The sequence below is a fragment of the Pelobates fuscus genome, chromosome 1 (assembly GCF_036172605.1).
Source record: "Pelobates fuscus isolate aPelFus1 chromosome 1, aPelFus1.pri, whole genome shotgun sequence".
Classification (NCBI taxonomy): domain Eukaryota; kingdom Metazoa; phylum Chordata; class Amphibia; order Anura; family Pelobatidae; genus Pelobates; species Pelobates fuscus.
This window is the reverse complement of record NC_086317.1, coordinates 129,852,359-129,874,892: the sequence shown is the minus strand read 5'-3', so window position 1 is coordinate 129,874,892 and position 22,534 is coordinate 129,852,359. Positions and strand designations below refer to the sequence as shown.

The following is a 22,534-nucleotide window of genomic DNA, read 5'->3' as shown; positions in this document are numbered from 1 at the left end:
TAAATGGCTTCATATGATCACTATCCTTTAAATAAGACTTTTTTTGCATGATCAGTCATCTTTTCAAAATCAATGCCAAAATTTCACAATTTCTGCCAGGGTATGCAAACTTTTGAGCACAACTGTATCTTTACAGAAGAAGTGTGAGTGTTCAAGTTGTTAAGCAGAAATAAGATTGGCTAATGTTCCTATGTCACCATCTTTTCAGCTGAAAGATATTGCATTAAATGTGTATTACAAAAAAACTTTGCACTTTGGTTGGATATGCATGCAATTTGCATCGAAGTGAAGGATTCTTTGGAATCCTAGCATCTTGTTGTAGCACTAGTTCCAATCACTACACCCATCTAATGAAAAAGGAATGCTCATAATTCCAGGAAGAATAAAATGTGCCTTAATAAATGGATACAAATCAACTGGATGGTGCTGCAAAGGACTAAAGTTATTATTGAACAGTTGATCATTCTAGGCATTCTGTTCTTTTTTTCAGAATTTTGGTTTGTGGGGGTAGTCATTCTGCATACTTTTTCAGTATGATTATAGTTTGTATCTCTATGCTGGTGATGTAGAAACATAAGCAGTAGGGGTATTAAATTGAGGGAATGAGGAAAATTGTAATTAGCATTGCATGACCTACTTTATTTTCCTGGACAGACATCACATTTTTTTTTTTTTTTTTTTTTGATGGGCAGCCCATAAAAAGTACATACTTCTAATATGTAGAAGGAAGTAGTCATTAATTAGTTGGGAAATGTGCAGCATATAAATTCAAAAACTGGGCCATCAATGTTATTTGTCCAGGTAAGGGATTTAGTTGAATTGGGGATAAGCTGATATAGTTACCTGATCTTAGAAACTGTCCCGCATTGAGTAGGAACATTTTACATAGACAACTGATGTTTAAGTGGTGGAAACAAATCTCAAAATACCTCAAATCACTGTCATGACTTCTGGCTAATTACATAGAGAAACTTGCATCAACATTTTCTGCAAGCAAGACATACTTGAAAATGCGAAAAACTTAATTCTTTCTGGTAAAATCTTTTGTTTATAAAATATGTTCTGTCTTTCCATGGGTATTGACTACATCCCAAAATTACTTGTGAGCTGAAATCTAGGGATCAAACCCCTGTGAAGAGAATAGGCTTGAAGTGGGAGTGACACCTTTAATGTTCTTTGTTGCAGTGGTATGGAATGACACAAATGTGAGCAAACTGGGTAGATGATGGCGTAGTATGTTCTTTTAAGTGGAGGATTATAGGTAAAGTTTAGGTTAAGTGAAGTTCACTTAAACACTTTTTAGGGCTAACTCCAATGTATGCTCCTCTTACGTCATGGAATATGTAATCAAAATACTACACCATGCTGTTCTTTATTTTTATTTATTTTTCCTTCTGTCTATATATAAAAAATTGCACTCATGTAAATCAGCCCCAAAGTGGTCCTTGTAACCAGCGCAAGGTGATCTAATCCACACCTAAGGAAAATTTTCTTCACATGGTGAATATATATGTGTATTAAGGCCGTTTGGCCTGTAATTGTGGGAGGGGCGTATGACACACCCCTTCCCTACTTAAGGGACACCCCTTACCTGGCTCCATACCATTCGAGGTCAGCGCTGAATGATCCTCCCACCACTCCTCATTATTAACTTTCCTTTTTATTTACATTTCTTCTTCGTAGGCCCTCTTTATTTACAGGCCTACCTCATCGTCGGTTCTGGCACACCACAACCGACTTGCTATTTTAATACCATCTTACACTCCTCAGTGTATTTTCCTCTGTACTATCATGAGCCCCTAACACAAATATATCGCATTGTAGCAGTAAGTTCCAGTAAATAGACACCTACTTTTAAAGGAAAATTAGTAAAGTGAGTTGCTCAGTCCATAGTGCTTAGTTGGTATCTTTCCTGTCAAAGAAATAGTATCCAGAATTAGAGGTTAAAAATTCTATATAAAAACATTAAGGATAAAAGTAGCCCACACGAACGTTGCAATAAGGGTTATTATCTATTAAAATGCATATAGAATCCTAGAAGCCTTTACTTATGTAACAGAAAATTATAAAAATAAATTGCGGTTAAATGACACCGACGTGTGACTGTGTATTAACTAGACCAATTATATATATATATATATATATATATATATATATATATATGCTGTAAACCCACAACATGCGGTCAAAGGAGCTTTCAATGTAAGTGAAACAGGCCAAAAGAAAATACATCAGAGATAGCAGGTACTTTAGAAGTTTGGTACATTCGGAAGGACAAAAAGAACTCGCTGGTGAGCTCTGCAACACAAAAATGCCTGGATGTCATGGAAAAACAGTGGTGGATAATCGTATGATTCTTTCCATGGTAAAGAAAAACCCTTTCACAACATCCAGCCAAGTGAAGAACAGAGATAGGCATGTCATTATCCAAGTCTACCATAAAGTGAACACTTCACAAGAGCAAATACAGAGGATTTACCACAAAGTGTAAAGCCTCAAGAATAGAAAAGCCAGATTAAAATATGCCTAAAAACATCTTTAAAAACAAAAAACAAAAAAAAAAAAACAGCTAGGTTCTGGAACAGCATTCTTTGTACAGGTGAACTGAAGATCAGCCTGTGCCAGAATGATGAGAAGAAAAAAGTATTGAGAAGGCTTGGAGCGGCTCATGATCCAAAGCATACAACATAATCTGTAAAACAAGATGGAGGCATTGTGATATCATGGGCATGCATGGCTTCCAATGGCACTGGGTCACTAGTGTTTATTGATGATTTGACTGAAGACAGAAGCAGCCAGATTAATTCTGAAGTGTATAAGGATATATTATCTGATCAGATTCTGCCAAATTAAGCAAAGTTGATTGAACAGCGCTTCACTGTACAGATGGACAGTGCCACAAAACATACTGCAAAAGCAACAGGTTTTCTTTTTTTTTTTTTCTTCATATAGTAGAAAAAAGGGGGGATACACGGGGGGCAAAAAATTAAAATATGGATATTTGTTTACGTGATGATACATTACATTTTGGTGGTTTTTTTTTTATTTATTTTTTTCTGTTCTATTTTATAAAGCTGCAGTGTTGTTAATTTGGTTTTTTTTTTTCTTAAATTCTTGATGTTCCTCTTACCTTTGCTTATTAGTGGAATTATTCATTACTCACCAGCATTTAATCTTTATCTGGGATTAATGCACTGGTCACGATATATCACTACGTTGTATTGTCACATACATGCGCATAATGTATGACTGTTCTCTTTTTTCTTCCTATTTTATTTTACAGTTTCTTCAGTAATCATATAACCAGGTTTCCATCTTTCTTTCAGGTAACCTTGTTGTTGAAAATAAGCCAACGACTGGTTATACTCCTAATGTAGTTGTTGGTCAAGTTCCTCAGGGAACCAACCATGTAAATAAAGCTCCGGCACAAATTAACCTAGCACAACTCAGACTCCAGCATATGCAGCAGCAGCAGCAGCAGCAGCAGCAGCAGCAGCAGCAGGCGTATGCACAGAAACACCAGCAGCTCCAACAGATGAGAATGGCTCAACCACCTGGCCAACACCAAAGGCCATCTGCCCCTCAAGTGATGCATCAGCAGGCAAGTACAACGGAAACGTCATGTTTGCAATTGAGGAGATAGTGAGGGAGTATTATTCAGATTTAATTTAAAGAGACTCTTTGTACACACAGAAACCCTATCAATGTGGTTTTCATATACTATTATTCAAAGAATAACATTACTAATTGATTTGTCTGATTGTTTAGCTTCAAATGTATATTTTTCAATTTCATGAGATGTATATGTTCCTTTTCTCTACTGCCGCTTAATGAGCAGTCACTTGTGCTATTTCTATGTGTTGCCGCTGATATTGAAGGGATGAGCAATTTCTTTTCTAATAAGAGTAATTGTTTACTAATGTAATGTTTTGTATGCTTTCTGAAACCTTATTTTCTTAAAGGGACACTATAGTCACCCAGACCACTTCAGCTCAATGAAGTGGTCTGGGTGTCAGGTCCCTCTAGGGTTAACCCTGCCTGATGTAAACCTAGCAGTTTCTGGGAAACTGCTATGTTTACATCTGGGGTTAAGCCAGCCGCTAGTGGCTGTCTTTCAGATCGTCCATGGGAAAGAATAGAAAAATGCCTTCCTACGGACACTTTGAATGCGCGCGCGGCAGTGCCGCGCATGCACATTCGGCGCCGCTGACGTCGGCGGGGGAGGAGAGGTAAGGGAGCCCAGCGGGGGAAAAGGGTGAGTACCTGAAGGGGTTTTAACCCCTTCAGCACCGCAGGAGGGGATCCCTGAGGGTGGGGGCACCCTCCGGGTACTATAGTGTCAGGAAAACACTATAGTGTCCCTTTAAGGTTTTGGAACCAAATGACCTGTACCTTCCAAAATTCTTCTCATTAACAAAACATACATGCCTCCCTTACCATCTATCGCGGCTTTAGTGTCAAGCTCAAGTGTGTGTAGACTGCATGCTTGTCAGTTTGTTCCTAGAACATTTGCCAAGATGCTCAGTGACATTTGCCAGTATCAACAGCTTATTATAATTTAAAGGTTATTCCGATTCTATATTTTTTTTTTTTTTGAGCACTTTAGCCTTGCTAAATAGGTTTAGAACAGAACATAACAGGATAGGTTTTGGGATCCCTTGTGTATAAATCTCTGGTATCCCTATCTCAATCTGTTCAGAGATTGTGAGAAGGGCTTTGTGACACTCAAGCAGCTTGTCTAATAGAAGAAATGTTTGTTTAACTTACCTATGGCAAAATACTCATTGAGATTATGTAGTTAATTTGTCATTCTATTCGGTTGTCTGCTTCATACCTGATCAGAAAGAGAATGCCTTTTTGCTTTTCTCACTTTTCCTCCCACTCTTCCCTCTCTGCCTTTTCATCTCTTGCTCACTCTCCCTCTAAGCTTTTCCACTCATCCCTATCAGCAGCCCCCACCTTTTTATCTTACATAATTATTTACTTTTATGCATTTATAATAAGCTTGAGGTCTCTTTTTGAAGCCCCCAAGGTTAATCAGCATGCAGGCAATGCAAAGAAACAACATGAACTGCTTACCCTTCCAAGCACATCAAATGAGGATGGCACAGAATGCTGCCCAGAATGCTGCCCGTATGCCAGGCATCACACGTCACAATGGACCTCAGTACTCCATGATGCAGCCTCACCTCCAAAGACAAGTAAATGTTTTCCTTTTACTTTTGTTATTTAGTTCTTCTGGATTGCATTTCAAAGCAAAATTTCAAAATATTGATAAGTAAATTACTATTTTCCTCTTGTATGAATCAAAATGTAAGGGCCACCCCAATTATTGTATTAGCTAGATGATCTTTAAAGGAGAGGCCACATGGAAACTGAGGTGCTGGAGATTGCCCAACATCCAGAACAGTTTGTTAGAAAAGGAGAATCCTGCAGCTAGAGAGTCAAAAAACTGCTTAGAATGTCCCTTCAAAGGGGAGCTCTGTGTTTGTTGACCTAACCATAATGTATGATAAATTTGATGCATTATAGGGAAAAATATAATCATTTAATGGACCATCAAGGCACCCACATTTTGGGTGAAATGTAAAGATTAAATTAGGGTGGTAAGTGGATACTGAAAAACCTAGTCTTTGGTGTACCTAGAGAACTACTTCGGAAAACACGGTTATTGACTGAGAACCCATAAAGTCTCTGCATGCATGTGCAGCCACAATTCATCATGGGGAAAAAAGACACATAATGTAATAGAAGACCGCTTACAGTTTATACTGCCTTTCATGGCCACCTTCATTATATCTTAAATCATATACAAAGTTATACAGCTCTCAGAAGGCATCCGTTTATTCATTTTATACCTGGCACAAACTGCTTCATTTGTGAGTTAAATAAATGGCAGAAATTTTCATCCGTATAGCTGTCCGCAAAAAAACAACTGACCAGTGCACAATAAATTAAGTGTAGGTTTAGGTGATGAGCACAAAGCTTCCATTGGGGGTTCTAGTAGCCCAAAGATCAACTGAGAGACGTTTTACCACTGCATAGTTTGAGCGCTCACTCACACTTTAGGTTTCCCTAATAAAGGTATGCTATTTGAAGCTGTGTAGAATCCATGAGAATATCTCTAAGTCTCTTAGGGCTTGTATAGCTATAGAAAACATCAACTTGACTCTGTTCGTGGATTCTCAAGATTTTAGATGGTGAAGTGGGATCCCTTGTCTTGAAAAGCCAGGCAGTACTCATGCTTATATTATTATTATTTTGTTATTTATAGCGCCATCAGATTCTGTAGCGCTGTACAATGGGGAGTATATGCTGAAAACATTCACTGATAGGACTACTAAAATACTGAGGGTTGAGAAAAGAAAATTGCATTAGGCTTGTCAGTAAAATAAAAAAATTAAAGAAACCATTGTGGTACTTCTCAGAAGTGGCCAAAATAGTAAAAAAACAAAAGTTAGCATTTAGTCATTAAAAAACAACAAAAAAAAACAGTGAGGAAGATAGACAGATCTACAAGATTAGGCAGCAATGTTCTAAGCAAATAAGAGCTTCCAAATTACACACTGAAGAGAAAATAGCACAGTCAGTAAAAAAAAAGGGACAAAACATTTTTAGATACATAAATGAGAAAAGATTAGTTAAACTGAACAAAATTATAAACACAACACTTTTGTTTTTGCACCCATTTTTCATGAGCTGAACTGAAAGACCTAAGACTTTTTCTATGTACACAAAAGGACTATTTCTCTCAAATATTTACAGATCTGTCTAAATCTGTGTTAGTGAGCACGTCTCCTTTGCTGAGATAATCCATCTACCTCACAGGTGTGGCATATTAAGATGCTGATTAGACGGCTTGATTATTGCACAGGTGTGCCTTAGGCTGGCCATAATAAAAGGCCTCTCTGAAATGTGCAGATTTACTGTATTGGGGGGACTGGGAGGGGGCGGAGAGCTGAAAACCAGTCCGTGTCTGGTGTGACCACCATTTGCCTCAAGCAGTGCAGCACCTCTCCTTTGCATAGAGTTGATCAGGTTGCTGATTGTTGATTGTGGCCTGTGGAATGTTGGTCCACTCCTCTTCAATGGCTGTGCGAAGTTGCTGGATATTGGCAGGACCTGGAACACGCTGTCGAAAAACGCTGATCCAGAGCATCTAAAACCTGCTCAATGGGTGACATGTCCGGTGAGTATGCTGTCACAACGTTGACATCAGCAAACCACTCACCCACACAACGCCATACACGCTGTCTGCCATCTGCCCTGTACAGAAGACCGGGTTCATCCGTGAAGAGAACACCTCTCCAAAGTGCCTGACTCCATCGAATGTGAGCATTTGCCCACTCAAGTCGGTTAAGATGATGAACTGCAGTCAGATTGAGACTTCATGATTGCCAAATTCTCTGAAACGCCTTTGGTGACAGCTTATGGTAGAGAAATGAACATTCAATTCACGGGTAACAGTTCTGGTGGACAATCCTGCAGTCAGTAGGAACACTAAGGGACAGGGAGGGGAGAGGAACACTAAGGGACAGGGAGGGGAGAGGAACACAAAATATTTTTTAAAACATAAAAAAAAAAAATCTGACTGGCATGTATATTTTGTGCATTTATCACTTAATTTTTATTAATTGCCAAAAAGTAAACAATCCTGTTCATTTAACAGTAGATTTGTGCAGAAATTGTTTGTTTTTAAAATGGTAAATATACAGAATATTGGTATCGGTAAGTTGTCGGCTAATAGCCTGAAAGTATCGGTATCTGCTCTAAAAATGTTTTATTAAAAATCTGTATCTGTCGATCTCTATTTTACATGCAAATAAACTTATTTTTCTTATGATCTTCTGGTATACAAGTACATCTTGTACTTTGCCAGTATTTTGTAGTAATGGAATGAAAAATGTCTCTCTGATTTAAAGCTGATATGGTAATTAAACCAACCTGTTTGCACCATGTGAATGTGAGGTGCTTTCTGTTTCATGGAGGACCAGTAGTTAAGCTTTAAACCTGTGTCGTGGTATCAGCAGCACTGGAGAGGATATATTAACAGCTTCTCATGCAAATAAATGTACAATTTATCTGTATGATAAATTATATATTCATTGTTTTGGGAGCTGTTATTAGTTACAGTGAATATGTTTATAACCATGTCACATTAAAGCTCATAGAACAGATCTTTTCAGGGAACCTACACTTTAAAGGAACATTCTAACGCTATGAAAACAAACTTGTATTTCTAACATTAGAATATTTACCTTTCTATTTAGATTCAGGGTCCCCCTAACCTTATAGTTCATTGCAGCACTAGTCTTGTCCCACCAGCCGCTCCTCCCCAGCTGAGATGGTCAGTGATGCATCAATCAGCATCACCTTATATAAATGCATTAGCTCAGTGCACATCTATGGATTGTGTTTGACGTCTTCATGCAAAACATGGATATTCAGTATGTTGGTCCTGCAAAAATGACCTAGAATAGGAAGTGGCTAACTGGTGGCCACTAGATATGTCCCTAGGAAGCAATGTAAACACTGCATTTTCTTAAAGTATACAAGAACACTAAGGTGCAGTGGTTCTGGTGCTTTGTGTCCCTTTAAGACTCAACTTCAGAATGGGGATTTATGGTTTATTTATGGTTTCTGGATATTTTGGGTTGTTTCTATACTGTTTCTTACCTCTTCAACCATTTGGTTAGTTTTGTGCTTATATTTGTTATATATTCTTGCTGTGATACTAATTCTATTTTATTAAGCAAAAAAGCCGGCTGATTATTTTTCTTGCATGGAAAAATATGCGGATGGCAGGGATGTATGCATGACCAGAAATGCCATTAAATTCTTGAGCGTTAGTTCTCCATTATTTAAAGTTACCTGTGATAATGTTGCACATACTATTTTAAACATACCCTATGAATAGTATTCATGGATTACACATTTTTTGTTTTTTGAAATGACAAGCTTTCTAGAGTGCACCTTTGTGCATTCACAACAACCACTAATCTGCCTACAATCTGCTGCTTCAATAAAAACATCAATCTATTAACACTGATTCTGTTTTTCTAACAGCATTAGTTGCCCAATGCTCCAGCACGGAGTATCTGAAGGGAAAATGGTCTCTCCTATCTGATGTTTAAGAAGCCAAATAGTCATTGGTACATTTGTTTTCTTGAAAATCCAATCAAGTGAAAACGAAGCAGTCAGACTCTCTTAATTTGATACCTATGGAGTAGAATACAGAAAGCCACAGAAAATAAATAGGCAAACTGCCTAAAGTTTATACAAATGGATGAGAAACTTTTAACTGTAATCTCCCATGGTGTCAAACTCAATTCATAATATTAAAGGATCACTATAGGGTCAGGAACACAAACATGTATTCCTGACCCTATAGTGAAAACCCACCATTTAAGTGGCTTGCCCCCCTTAACCCAGTCAGAATGGGTTAAAACTCACCTGCTTTTCAGCTCTCCATGGGTCCGCAGGCACTGGCCCCACCCCCTTGATGACATAATCAAAATTGCAGATTTTTAGCTAATCCAATGCTTTCCCGCGGGGGAGTCAGTACATCCTTATGAGGAAAATTCAGCGTCTCCATGCAGAGTGTAGGGACACTGAACGACAGGGCTGCTTACTGTGCAGCCCTGAGCCAGGAAGCCCCTCTAGTGGCCATTTAAGGAGTGGCCACTTGGAGGTGTCCCTAGGGGCAATATAAACACTGCCATCAAGCTGTAGTTGTTCTGGTGGCTATAGTGTCCCTTTAAAATCAAAATGAATACACTTTAGAAAGCACTACATGCATATAGTTACAATTATAGTTGCATTTGTAACAGAATACGAAATTGGCATATTTGAATAGTCACAGCTATTATCAATGGCAATGTACAAAATTACTCTATTTCGTTGCCATTCAATTTAAATAGAAAAAAGGATTGATTAAGAAATGTAAATACCAAATAGCTTAAAGTTATAATTCACAATTTTGCAAATATAACTGTTCCTCCTCTGTCACATGTATGTTCTTTTCCTCCTTCAGTAGTTATACATTATTGATGCAATAATGTACCCCCAAAAACTCTGTACACTACACAAAAACAGGGCATACCCTGCTCTGCTGCAAGCCAGTTTTGTAAAACATTAAGCTGTTGTGCAATGTGTTTTAAGCTTTGCTGGATTTATAACAATATCACTGATTGTTTTCCCCTCTCTTCCAGCAGCATTCTAACCCAGGGCATGCTGGGCCTTTTCCAGTTGTCTCCATCCACAACAATACAATAAACCCAACAAGCCCTACTACAGCGACTATGGCAAATGCAAACCGTGGTCCAACCAGTCCATCTGTTACATCAATAGAACTTATTCCATCTGTAACAAACCCAGAGAATCTTCCCTCTCTTCCTGACATCCCACCCATCCAGGTAGTATTAAGAGTTTTAAGTTTTAAGTATTAAGACCCTGCATTTTTCTGAAAATACAGAATATAAAACTCTCTCCTTTGCAATGTACTATTACTTATCTATTTATGTTTACCTTGTTTATCTGTAAAATATTTGGATTAGGATTCATTCATATATTTATTTAAACTAGATTTGGCACCTTAAAGGAACACTATAAGGTCAGGAACACAACCATGTATTCTTGACACTATAGTGCTTAACCCACAATTTAGGCAGTGTTTGCATAAAAATGCCTGCATATAATGATTATACTCAACAGAACAAATACATTAGGCTGTAGTTGTTCTGGTAACTATAGTGTCCCTGTAATCCCTATGTTCCAAGCTGTAATCACACCCTCCTGTTTCATGACTTTACTGCATCAAGCTGTATTGATCCTTGTTTTTGAGAACCAAAGCAACACAGGAGTACATTGTGATGGTGTGTGTATATAGATATATATATATATCTTGCACCATTCCTGATATTCCATTTTTAGGGAGGGAATGAACATACACACAGTTTATTGCTTACACGTGTTCCCTGCTTAATGTGAAACAATGATTAGAAGAGACAGATCTACAATCCTATTCCTGTTATGCCACTTCAATTAAATTTATAATCTGGAATCATATACGTTTTTAGACTGGGTAGCAACCATATTAGGCCTGCACCCTATACAAACTTCTACTTTGAAGGTTAATATTTGTGGTTGTGTGACAAATTACACTGTACGAGACTGGTTTGTTAGGTTAGTGTTAGCCCATGCCAAGTGTTTGAATTACTATTCTTGGTAATTTGAGGTACACCCTATCTGTAAACATTAAGCCACACCTGTTAGAACCGGTATAGGTGGAAAAAATATTGCATACAGCTTTTGGAATAGGTAATGGAAGATCTTACATCATAAAATGTGTATTAATGTTTGTGAAATATCATGTTTATTCAAAATATTTAGATGCAATGCAAGTTAATGATAATTTGAAACTTAGATTTAGTTTTGAAGTTGCAGAAATATTTTTGCATCAATTTTGTATACCAGTTTATACCTGAAGGGATACTAAAGGCTTAATGAAGCAGTTTTACTTTATAGATCATGCCCCTGCCGTCTTACTGCTCATTTCTCTGCCATTTAGGAATTGAATCATTTGCTAAACACTTCCTGTTAGAGAGATCTAATATTTAACCTTCCTTGATTGCACAATCTTTAATTTAGAACTTTTCTGCTCTTAGTAGTCTGCAAAAGCCTACAAGAGTCTCCTGTGTGTGATTAGAGTTTATTTTACAAAGCAGGATATTAAAGCTTCTGAAGTAAGTTTTAAATTTGATTGAAAATAAAACCATTTTTTTTCATGCAGTCTGTGTCCGTCACAGCCAGAGGTGGAACTAGGGCTGCATGGTCGGAAACAAAATTGATCTTAACTACTAAATAGCAAAGAATTGAGCAGTGTGACTGCAGGGGACATGATCTAAACACCAAAAGAGCTTAGCTAAGCTGTTGTTTTGATGCCTATAGTATCACTTTAATTTTGTCAAAGCTATATAATAGTTTGATGTAAGCATTCTATATGCATTTTCTGTCAGTGTTCAATACCTTTTTTTTTTTTTGTCCATTACCTATACAGGTTTAACATGAATCTCTAAACACCAAAATAACTTTAACTTAAGTTGAAATATAAATCATACCCTGCAGTGTTACATTTTCTGTTCTCTGCCTTTTACATTTTTGTTTATGTAGACCTAGCCACACCTCCCCTGGTTTTGACTCACACAGCCTCACTAAATACTTCCTGAAAATGACTTATTTTATTAGCTTCCCTTATTGTGCAATGTGTTTAATTTGGAACAAGTTTTCTCCTATGTTTATAGTCTGCAAGATCCGACAGCAGCCTTCTAGGTTTCATTTAAACCACAATTGTCACGTCAAAACTAATTCAGCCAATTACATGCACCTTGGGTCAGACAGTGTTTGCTAACCAGCAGTCAGTCTCTGTAGTTTACCATGCTCCTGTTCAGAGTGTGAAACCGGAAAGACTATAGACACGGTTGGATTTCAAACACGGTCTGATTAAAGGTGCATGTATATGGTTTATTTTTATACATATACTTCATTTTAAATACTTAATGAAAGGAATTAATAAATAGTTTTAAAGTGACAGTTGCCCTTTAACCCCTTAAGGACACATGACATGTCTGACATGTCACGATTCCCTTTTATTCCAGAAGTTTGGTCCTTAAGGGGTTAAAGGTGTTAAAGAGACACTGTGCACTAAAGCAACTTAGACTTAATTGAGTGGTTTTGATATATAGATTAGGGATAGGCAACCTTCCGCTCTCCAGATGTTGTGGACTACACCCCCCATTATGCTCTTATACACATAATGCTGGCAAAGCATCATGGGAGGTGTAGTCCAAAACATCTGGAGAGCCGAAGGTTCCCCACCCCTGGATTATCCTCCTGCTTTCTCTCTGCCATTTAGGATTTAAATCCCTTCATTTCTACAGCTCTAGCCACACCTCTCCAAAATGTGACATACAGAGCTCACCTACACATTTCCTGTAAATGAATATCTAATATTTAAACTTCCTTTATTGAACAGTCTGTTTTATTTAGAATTTCTTATCTCCTGCTCTGTTAATAGCCTACAGGAGCTTACAGTGGGTATTCAATTTCAGTTAACCGAGTTAGAGATAAAAATCTCTAAAGTAAACACGTTAGACTGTCCCATGTGATTAAAAATGAAACTTTTTTTTTTTTTTTAAATGTAAGCTGTGCCAGTAACAGCCAGGGGAGGTGCGGATAGGGCTGCGTAAACTGAAACAAAAGTAATTTAACTTCTAAATGTCAGAGAATAAATGTTATAAATGTCAGAGAATCGAGCAGTGAAACTGTACACCAAAACTGCTTCATGAAAGGAACACTCCGGTCACTATAACAGCTTCAGCCTGGGGGCTCTCGTATCTTAAGGGATTAAACGATTCTAAAATGGTTTAACCCCAAAGATCTCCTCAGGTGGATTCTAAATCATACAATACCTTTAAGAATGGAGAGTTACTGATTGGCTAAAAGCGTCAGCTGATCTCTCTAGCACATCAGCGGTAGCACTTCACGCTCCCTGTAGCTCAAATTTACAAGACTAATGCCATCTGGCTTTCATTTAGATGAAGTTGATATTGTGACCAGAGTATACTTTTAAAGGGACTCTCCAGTGCCAGGAAAACAAACCGTTTTCCTGGCACTGCAGGTCCCCTCTTCCTCCGACCTCCCATCCCAGGTTGCTGAATGGGTTAAAGCCCCTTCAGTGACTTGCCTGTATCCAGCGCTGTTGTCCCTCGGCGCTGGTTCAGGGTCCGCCCACGCTCCTTCCCCGCCTACGTCATCCGGCGGAGGAGACCTATTGCGCATGCGCGGCCGGTGGCAGGGGATACCTAATGCGCATGCGCGGCAATGCCGCACACGCGCATTAGACCTCCCCATAGGAAAGCATTGAAAATGCTTTCAATGCTTTCCTATGGGGATTTCAGCGACGCTAGAGGTCCTCACATAGCGTGAGGACGTCCAGCGACGCTATAGCACAGCGTCATAAACACGGAAGTGCTCTCTAGTGGATGTCTAGTAGACAGCCACTAGAGGAGGTGTTAACCCTGCAAGGTAAATATTGTAGTTTATGAAAACTGCAATATTTACAGTTGCAGAGTTAAGGGTAGTGGAAGTTGGCACCCAGACCACTCCATTGGACAGAAGTGGTCTGGGTGCCTGGAGTGTCCCTTTAAGCTAAACATTTTTTGGTGCTTATAGTGTCTCCTAAACAGACTGGGAGATATGAACTTCTATCGTAAACACACTGTGCTGTAAAAAGTGTTTTTTGTTTTGTTTTTTTTAAATCTTTTCTTTTTATGGTCACTGTGTGACTCATGGCAAGTGGAGGTTTGGCTATGGCTGCATAAGCAGTGATTTAAGTCAGAAATGGCAGAGAAATGAGCATGGACACTGCTTCACGAAGTTAAGGTTGTGTTGGTGTTTATCACATTAATGATATTCTGTTATAAATATTGATCCTTTTAATTGCTGGTGGTTGAGAAGCATGTAGAGATTTAGCACCAAACCTAATTATGAAAGCAATTGCAGACAAAAAAAATTAACAAAACATTAATTTGCTATTTCTAAAAGCATAAGACAAACAAATATACACATGGATCAGCTAAACACAAAATAATGCAGTATTATGCAAGGTTGTGTGATTAAAGTCAAAGAAAAAGTTTTAAATCTGGAATTCTGCAGTTAATCTTCACTTCAAATGTTTCTTTCCATTGTATATTTGAAGTTTTCTATGAAAATTCTAATTTTAATGTCCTAGAAATTATACTTGAAAACTTAAATGTAAATTAAATCAATGCACTGTGCTATAGATGAGATTTTGTCTTCATATGCTTTTGTTAGTTTTGTATTTTTTTTCCCCTCTAAGTACACTGAGCTTCAAGGGACACGTTGTCCTACTGCTGACCTCATTTGATTATATGAAGTTTGCATCTCCCCACCATGCTTATTAAGGCAGATAAGGTTATTTTACCTATACTTTTTAATATGGCAGGAGTGTCGCTTTTAAAGCCCTAGCTGAAGATCCCTTGTCCTGCATAGTCATGTTATAGTAAATTCAGTTGTCATTCTGTTGATTAAATGTTTTAAACTGAAAAGGGGACAACTTCTTAGAGCTTGTCTTTTCAAAATACAAAAGGGATTTTACAGCATAAGGCATTACATTATTTTAATGTATATTTATACCTATGTTTCTCTTTCTCCCCCCACCCCCCAGTATATTATAATCTTACCTTTATTCCAGTCTGCTGCTGGCTCTGCCCCTGATCTGCCTGCTTGGCTGACATCATCAGAAGTGTTGCTCAATACCAATCACGGGAAAGCATTGGATTGAGTGAGACTGTCAAGGAGGCAGATCAGGGGCAGAGCCATCACAATCCAAACACCGCCTTGGCCAATCAGCATCTCCTCATGTTATAAGCTATCACATTCATAGAAATGCATTGAATCTATGCATCTCTATGAGGAAAGTTCAGTGTCTCCATGCAGAGGTTGGAGAAAATTAATTGCTGTGCTGCACACTGTGCAGCACTAAACCCAGGAAACACCTCTAGTAGCCATCGGAGGAGTGGCCAGTGTATATCTAGGCTGTAATGTAAACACTGCATTTTCTTTGAAAAGACAGTGTTTACTGCAAAAAACCTAAAGGGAATTATTGTATTTACCAGAACAAATACAATAAGCTGTCATTGTTCTGGTGTCTAGTGTCCCTTTAACTTTTTCTCCATTAAATATTTTAGGCTAGCTGGTGAACTCAAAGCCACAATTTGTGACTTGCCTTTTTTGCCTATCAAGATGCCTTTTGAACTCTGTTTATGTTTGGGGCTGAAAAGAAAGGAACACATTATTAAAGAGTTATATGTAAATTATATGTTGAAGTAGGCCATATTAAATCTTGTAGAATTCAGGCATTGTGCTTTTGTAAATTGCATTTGCTCCATGGGGTCTGTGTTTATACATCCCTAGTTTAAGCAACAACACGTACTTAGAGGTTTCTGTATTCTTTTTGGCTACAATTTAATCTGCAATTTCCCTGTAAATTTTAAAAGAAGTAAAGATTTACCAATTGTTTGATTTCTTTCTCTCTTAGCTGGAAGATGCTGGATCCAGTAGTTTAGACAATTTACTAAGTAGATATATATCAGTTGGACATCAGCTCCCACAACCAACAAGCACTATGAACCCATCCCCAGGACCCTCTTCCATGTCACCTGGGTCAACAGGTAAGAATTTATTTACTGCACGGAATACGAATACCATGTAGACAACGTGTGTCTAACCTTTTGGCTGCCCTGGGCCACATTGAACGAAGGGGAATTGCCTTGGGGCACACATATATATGTATGTTTGTATGTGTGTGTGTGTGTGTGTGTGTGTGTATGTGTGTGTATATATATATATATATATGTATATGTGTGTATATATATATATATGTATGTGTGTGTATATATATGTAATAACTTTTCTTAATTTTGATATTTCAATTGTTTAGTAGAAAACTCTCTTGTTCATCCTTATGATGGAGTGCCATATTTAAGGATATAAAATTAGGGAGCAATCTACTAAACACATTCACATGTATATACATACACACATATAGCCACATATATATACACACATACGTTCACATACAAACACACACATAAATCTCTCACACACACCACAGTCACACGTATTTAGTTATTAAGAGGTACACCTAGCCTCCCTACTTTGCTCTGGGAGGGCTGGAGTGGATCCTTTCCCTGGTGGCTTGCGGTTTCTGCAGGGCTGGGATCACTGTGCTCTTCCTGCTCAAGTCCCGTGTGCACCCAGTACTAATGCCAATGCCGGGTTGATGTCATATGCCTGATTCAGGGCTCATGAGGGAGCTCTACAGGGAGAGCACAGTAAGAAATAGATCTGTGAAAAATAGAGGAATGGACTTAAACGAATATTGTACCCACTTTGCTTACTGTAGCACATAAAGTGGGTAAAATTTAAAAATGAACTTAAACATTCTCACTTTCTGGGGACCAACAAAAAGTGTGATTCATGTTTTACATAATCAGGGATGTGTAGCCTGGGTGAAGTCATAAAATAGAAGAATAACTAGCAAATATGTCATGTTGTAATGGCTACCACCTGGTAAAATGTTCATGTTGGTTATTTAGATTGGGCTAACAATCTACTGACAAGTAATGCAAAGAAACGTAAACAATGAAACTGCTATTAAATAAAAATCTTTATTTCACCTTTATGATAATAGCCCTTGTTTGTAGTACAGTGTAGTCAGCAGTATTTATCATTTGTATGGTTAGAAATGCATATATGGATCAGTTTACTATCCTAAAGCCTTGAGTTACACTTCTGTCTTGCCTTAAACAAATTCAATCTTAATGGACATATTATTTAAGCAAGTGCTGCTCAATATTACTTGCTTGTTGCTGTGATTGCTCTGTGTGAACTTTCAGCAGCTGGCGAATCATGTTAAGCAGCAGTTGGTCAGATAACTGTGGACTTTGACCCAACATGGCTACTCCGTCAGATAAAATCGCTAATCTTCAGTTCTCTAAAAGAGCGTTGGAGAGGGAACCTGCACCCCGCTATGCCTACACAATGCCACTTGCCCGTACAAATTTAATGCCCCCCTCCCTGGCCACAGATAAAAGGCCTTTAGGGGGAGAATACATTTTATTCAAAGTGTTTATTAAATATAATAAGAATTTGTATTATGCAAGATCAAACTCGTATTCAATATATCATACCTTTTGTGCAATGCCTGAGTAGTTGTTTTGTCTGGTGAACATCTATTTTTGCATTTAATTGATCCAAGCTGTTATATATAGCAAGTGGTTGGAGTTGACCTGTAGTATTGTTTCCCCCCCCCCCCCCCTCAGGTATGGCCAATTCTCATACACCGGTGAGACCACCTAGTACATCAAGCACAGGGAGTAGAGGAAGGTGAGTTATTTGAATAATTAATTGGTGCTGGATTCAGGTAAGGGGCCCCAAGGGAGAGGGGGCCTAATAACCCTATAGGGCCAGGAAAACTGCTTTTGATTTCCTGGTACTATAGGATCCCTTTATTATGTCACTCGCTGATCATTTTATATATAGATGTGAAGTAGTGCATATTTCAGAATTTTAGAATAAACCTAGTTTAAGAAAATGTTTAATGATATATTTTTCTTTTTTTAAAACCTAGTATGCTTTAGATTTCTCTTTTATTTAATAGCTTCCAGTATATATTATTTTTCTTTTTGGTTGACTCAAATCAAAGTATCTAGACTCTAAAGTTACCACTAATTTCATTTATGTAGTCATTTTTCAAGCCAATTTTAAAACAACCACTTTGCTCAAAGGATCACTATAGGTTCAGGAACACAAGCCTGTATCCCTGACCCTATAGTGAAAATCCACCATGTAGGTGGCTGCCTCCACTCCCCCGAGCCCCTTAGAATAGTTTTTATTCCAGCTCTCCACGGGTCTGCAGGCCCTGGCCCCGCCCTCTTAGTGACATCATCAAAATTGCCAGGAGGATGCTGAACGGCAGGGCTGCTTACTGTGCAGCCCTGAGCCAGGAAGCCCCTCCAGTTGCCATCTAAGGAGTGGCCACTTGGAGGTGTCCCTAGGGGCAATGTAAACACTGCCTTTTCTCTGAAAAAGCAGTGTTTACATAAAAGGGAGCTATTATACTCACCAGAACAACTAGAACTATTAAGCTATAGTTGTTCTGGTGACTATAGTGCGCCTTTAAATTATTTCTGTATTCTCCATATTTGTCTATATATTACCTGTATGTATATGCTTTTGAAATGCGTATAAAGCATATTTAGTGTACATCATAGAATAAACAATTTTAAGCAGACTTGTCTGTAAGATAATCACTGCAAACTAGAGAGGAAATACTATTATTTCCCCTTTGTGCTTTGCAGTGGTCATGGTACTTGGAATCTGTATGTGCTTTCATTGTTTCAGTCAGCGTTTTTTTTTTTGTTTCTTTGTGCCAGTTATGGCTTTTTCCCATCCAAAAACAGTGGGTTATTAAAGCACTGTTTTAGGTTGAGTTATCCTTTGTTTAGCCCTGTTGAACCAATTTACTTAATGGTGTACTGTGAAATATCAAATGTCAAAATGCAACAAATTATGAATACTAAAACAATGATACATAAAAAATTTAATATGTTTGAATAAACTTTTAAAGGGTTACTCCAACAACCATGAGCGCTGTAGTGATTTAAGTGGTATGGTGGTTGAAGTCCGTATGTGCAGTGTTTCAGCTTGAAACACTTCACAGCCAGAGATATTTTTAGTTGTGTGCTGGGGGCTTGTTGCACCAAACTAATGTCTGTCTATTCTGCGCAATGCATGCATGCCATGCACCTGCATGGAGAAAATCACAATCCCCTCACTCCCACCCACATTGATCTCCCTCCTGTTTCCCTGCATTTTTTTCATTTTAATTCCTCTACCTCCCACTGTTGGCCTGAAGTGCACGCTCCGAGGTGAAGAAACGGATCACAGGATTGGTCTGCACATGGCCCCTGTGACGTTGGAAAGGAGCGCAAAAGTCAGCTATATTTCAGATCAGTAAAACTCTATCTATTTTACAGATTTGAAGGTTGGCACCGGTAGGGCATTTTACACTGGAAATGTCCCCACCCCCTTTTAATAGCAATCGAGTAATCCTTTAATGTAGTTTTAATATTTTGGGGGGGAAATTATTTTTTAAGTTAACCCAAAAATAATTTGAAAAGCTTGTCCAAAAATATTAAATCAATGTGGTGACTTGAGTTGCTTCCCATCTACATTTTGCTCATGGCTTCAGAAAAACTTAACTATGGGGAAATCTGTATTTTAAGTGTCTCTCTGTGAATGGTTAAAAAGCTGCTCATGTCTGATACAATATTATTTGTCTAGTATTTGTAATAGCATTTTGATATTTGCAGCTGCGGTTCAAGCGGCAGAGCTATTGACAGAAATGCTGCCTTTAAGTCAGACCCAGTAAAAGTTAAGCAGGAACCAGGAACGGAAGAGGAAGTATGTAGTTTCTCAGGGACTGTTAAACAAGAAAAGTCTGAAGATGGACGGCGAAGTGCATGCATGGTAAGATTTGTTGTATTATCAGGGTTCACAGTTCATTTGTTGTATTATCAGGGTTCACGGTTCATTTGTTGTATTATCAGGGTTCACGGTTCACATTAACAGGTATATATATATATATATATATATATATATATGCTGTGTTCAGTGTGTGCATGTAGGCGTGTATTTGTTTGAATGCGAGATACATGTAAGTGTAGTATAACTGTTTAAATTTTGGGGTATATATAAATGAGTTGGTTTTTTTTTGTGTGTGTAGTGTCAAAGGGTACAAGTGTGTATGCACACACTTTTCCCTTTGCCAAGTCACCTTCCACTTTAACCATTTCACTTTCTCATCTCCCCTTCAGATTGTGCCCATGCAATTCCACTTTTCTTTTTTCCTTCTATAATTTCCAGGTGCTCCCCTCCTACTTGCTTATTGATGGTGGGCCACATCCATTCTGTCTAGTGGCATTGGCAGTTGTAGCAAGTTCTAAACACAGATGCTTTGTGTCTCATTCTGTAGTTACATCACTACATTATTGGCCTCTGGAAGCTGTGTTTAAAACCAGCCGAAACACAGGTCCTTGCTGCTTCTCTCTACTCATTGCTGCTTTCAGCAGCTCTGGTACCTGAGCTTCCAATGCCTCTTCAAATTTTACTAAACATTTCTTGTGGTAAGCACCTAGCTTGGACTAGTGACATTTTTGATCCATGGTATTGTTTTTGATAGCATTTTTTAGTTATTGTGTTATTCCTATTTTTCATTTTGCCTCTCTATTAAATATGGACAAACAAATATGCTATTGGGGATGTTGGGAAGACGTAAGATTACTTTAGTATTCTTATCCTTCAGAGCAAGTGGACAATTTTCCTTGCCTAAAAAGTAAACTTGATACCACTTAAAGGGACTCTCCAGTGCCAGGAAAACCATCTGTTTTCCTGGCACTGAAGGTCCCTTTTCCCTCCCACCACCCATCCCCGGTTGCTGAGGGGTGAAAACCCCTTCAGTCACTTACTTGAGACCCCTGCCGATGTCCCTCGGCGGTGGTTCCGGGTCGCTGCTGCTCCTCCCCTTCCTTGCGCCAGCCGGCGGGGGAGACCTTATGCGCATGCATGTGAAAATAATAATTACAGTTGCAGGGTTAAGGGTAGTGGGAGTTAGCACCCAGACCCCTCCAATGGGCAGAAGTGGTCTGGGTGCCTAGAGTGTCCCTTTAATGACCAGAATGGGAAGCACATGTGTGTCTTTCTCAACATGCACATACAATGTGCTTCATCAAGCTCATGCTTACACAGTTGACTTATTTTGACCAGTTATATTTCTCAGGTTTGTTTCAGTTTCATCTTTACTAGTATTGTATTTTCTCTTCGGCCTGTTTAGCTTCTCATAAAACAATAAAGAACCAGTACTGCAAGTGCTTGAGATGTGTGTTAATATATTGCTAATGTTGTCCCAACAGCTGAGCAGCCCAGAAAGCAGCCTGACTCCACCACTCACAACCAACATACATCTCGAAAGTGATCTGGAAGCCTTGGCATCTCTGGAAAACCATGTTAAAACAGAGCCAAATAGTACAAACAGGAGCTGTGAGCAGTCCTCCCACAATAGCCTTTTGAATGGAAAATCACAAGTCCGTAGTTCACTGCATCGGTCACCGAGAGGTGGAGGGGGAGGTGAAGGGACAAATAAAGATGATGATCCAAATGAAGACTGGTGTGCAGTGTGCCAAAATGGAGGAGATCTTTTATGTTGTGAAAAGTGCCCAAAAGTCTTTCACCTGACTTGTCATGTACCAACACTCCTTAGCTTTCCCAGGTATGGCTTATTTACTTTATTAAATGTCTTATGCTTTTTAAAGAGGTGATTGATTTTCGTAGAATAAAAATGGAAATCAACAGATTTTCACTGATCACTGGATTAGGTGGATTTGTAGACAGAACCTGGATCCTAACAGTCCCAACACTTGATCTATTGTGACTGCATTTAGAAGTTCTCCAAGGACACTCCTTGCTGTTAGCAGTGTCTAAAAATGTAAAGGACGCAATAGTAAGCAGAACTACAGCTTAATGTAAAGAGAAAATGTGTCACTCTGACGACTACTAGAGGTGTTAAATGTGCTCTGCATGGAGGCGGTGTGCGGATTGGAGCAGTGCAGCTTTTTGCTGTGCATGCACAATAGCCTCCCACTGCTTTCCTATAGGGGAAAGCATTGGATTGCCTGAGAACATCAAGATCGATAATCTCCGCCACGGAGGTGGGGCCAGGCTGGGCCAGCTGCGTCAAGACTGTCGCGGCATGGGGAAAGGAAGGGTGGGTAAAGTTAACTTTTCAGAGGCTCTAGAATGGCCGGACACCTAAACAGCCACACAAGCACTATAGTGTCAGGAATACATGTTTTTGTTCCTGACACTATAGCGTTCATTTAAAGTTTTGACA

At 38.7% G+C, this 22,534-nt stretch overlaps 1 protein-coding gene across 4 annotated transcripts in view; it reads left to right on the top strand.

Moving 5' to 3' along the window:
* The window catches only part of TRIM33 (tripartite motif containing 33), a 128,778-nt gene that overhangs the window by 88,893 nt on the left and 17,351 nt on the right, over nucleotides 1–22,534 (top strand). For 2 of the 4 annotated variants that reach the window (XM_063450339.1, XM_063450324.1), the window contains exons 9-15: nucleotides 3,327–3,601; nucleotides 5,025–5,201; nucleotides 10,215–10,415; nucleotides 16,121–16,253; nucleotides 17,907–17,970; nucleotides 19,959–20,115; nucleotides 21,558–21,913. In XM_063450339.1, the coding sequence (XP_063306409.1) occupies nucleotides 3,327–3,601; nucleotides 5,025–5,201; nucleotides 10,215–10,415; nucleotides 16,121–16,253; nucleotides 17,907–17,970; nucleotides 19,959–20,115; nucleotides 21,558–21,913 (1,363 nt within the window). Of the gene's footprint in view, nucleotides 1–3,326; nucleotides 3,602–5,024; nucleotides 5,202–10,211; nucleotides 10,416–16,120; nucleotides 16,254–17,906; nucleotides 17,971–19,958; nucleotides 20,116–21,557; nucleotides 21,914–22,534 lie in introns of all 4 variants that reach the window. The other 2 variants (XM_063450332.1, XM_063450317.1) reach the window with 1 other exon arrangement.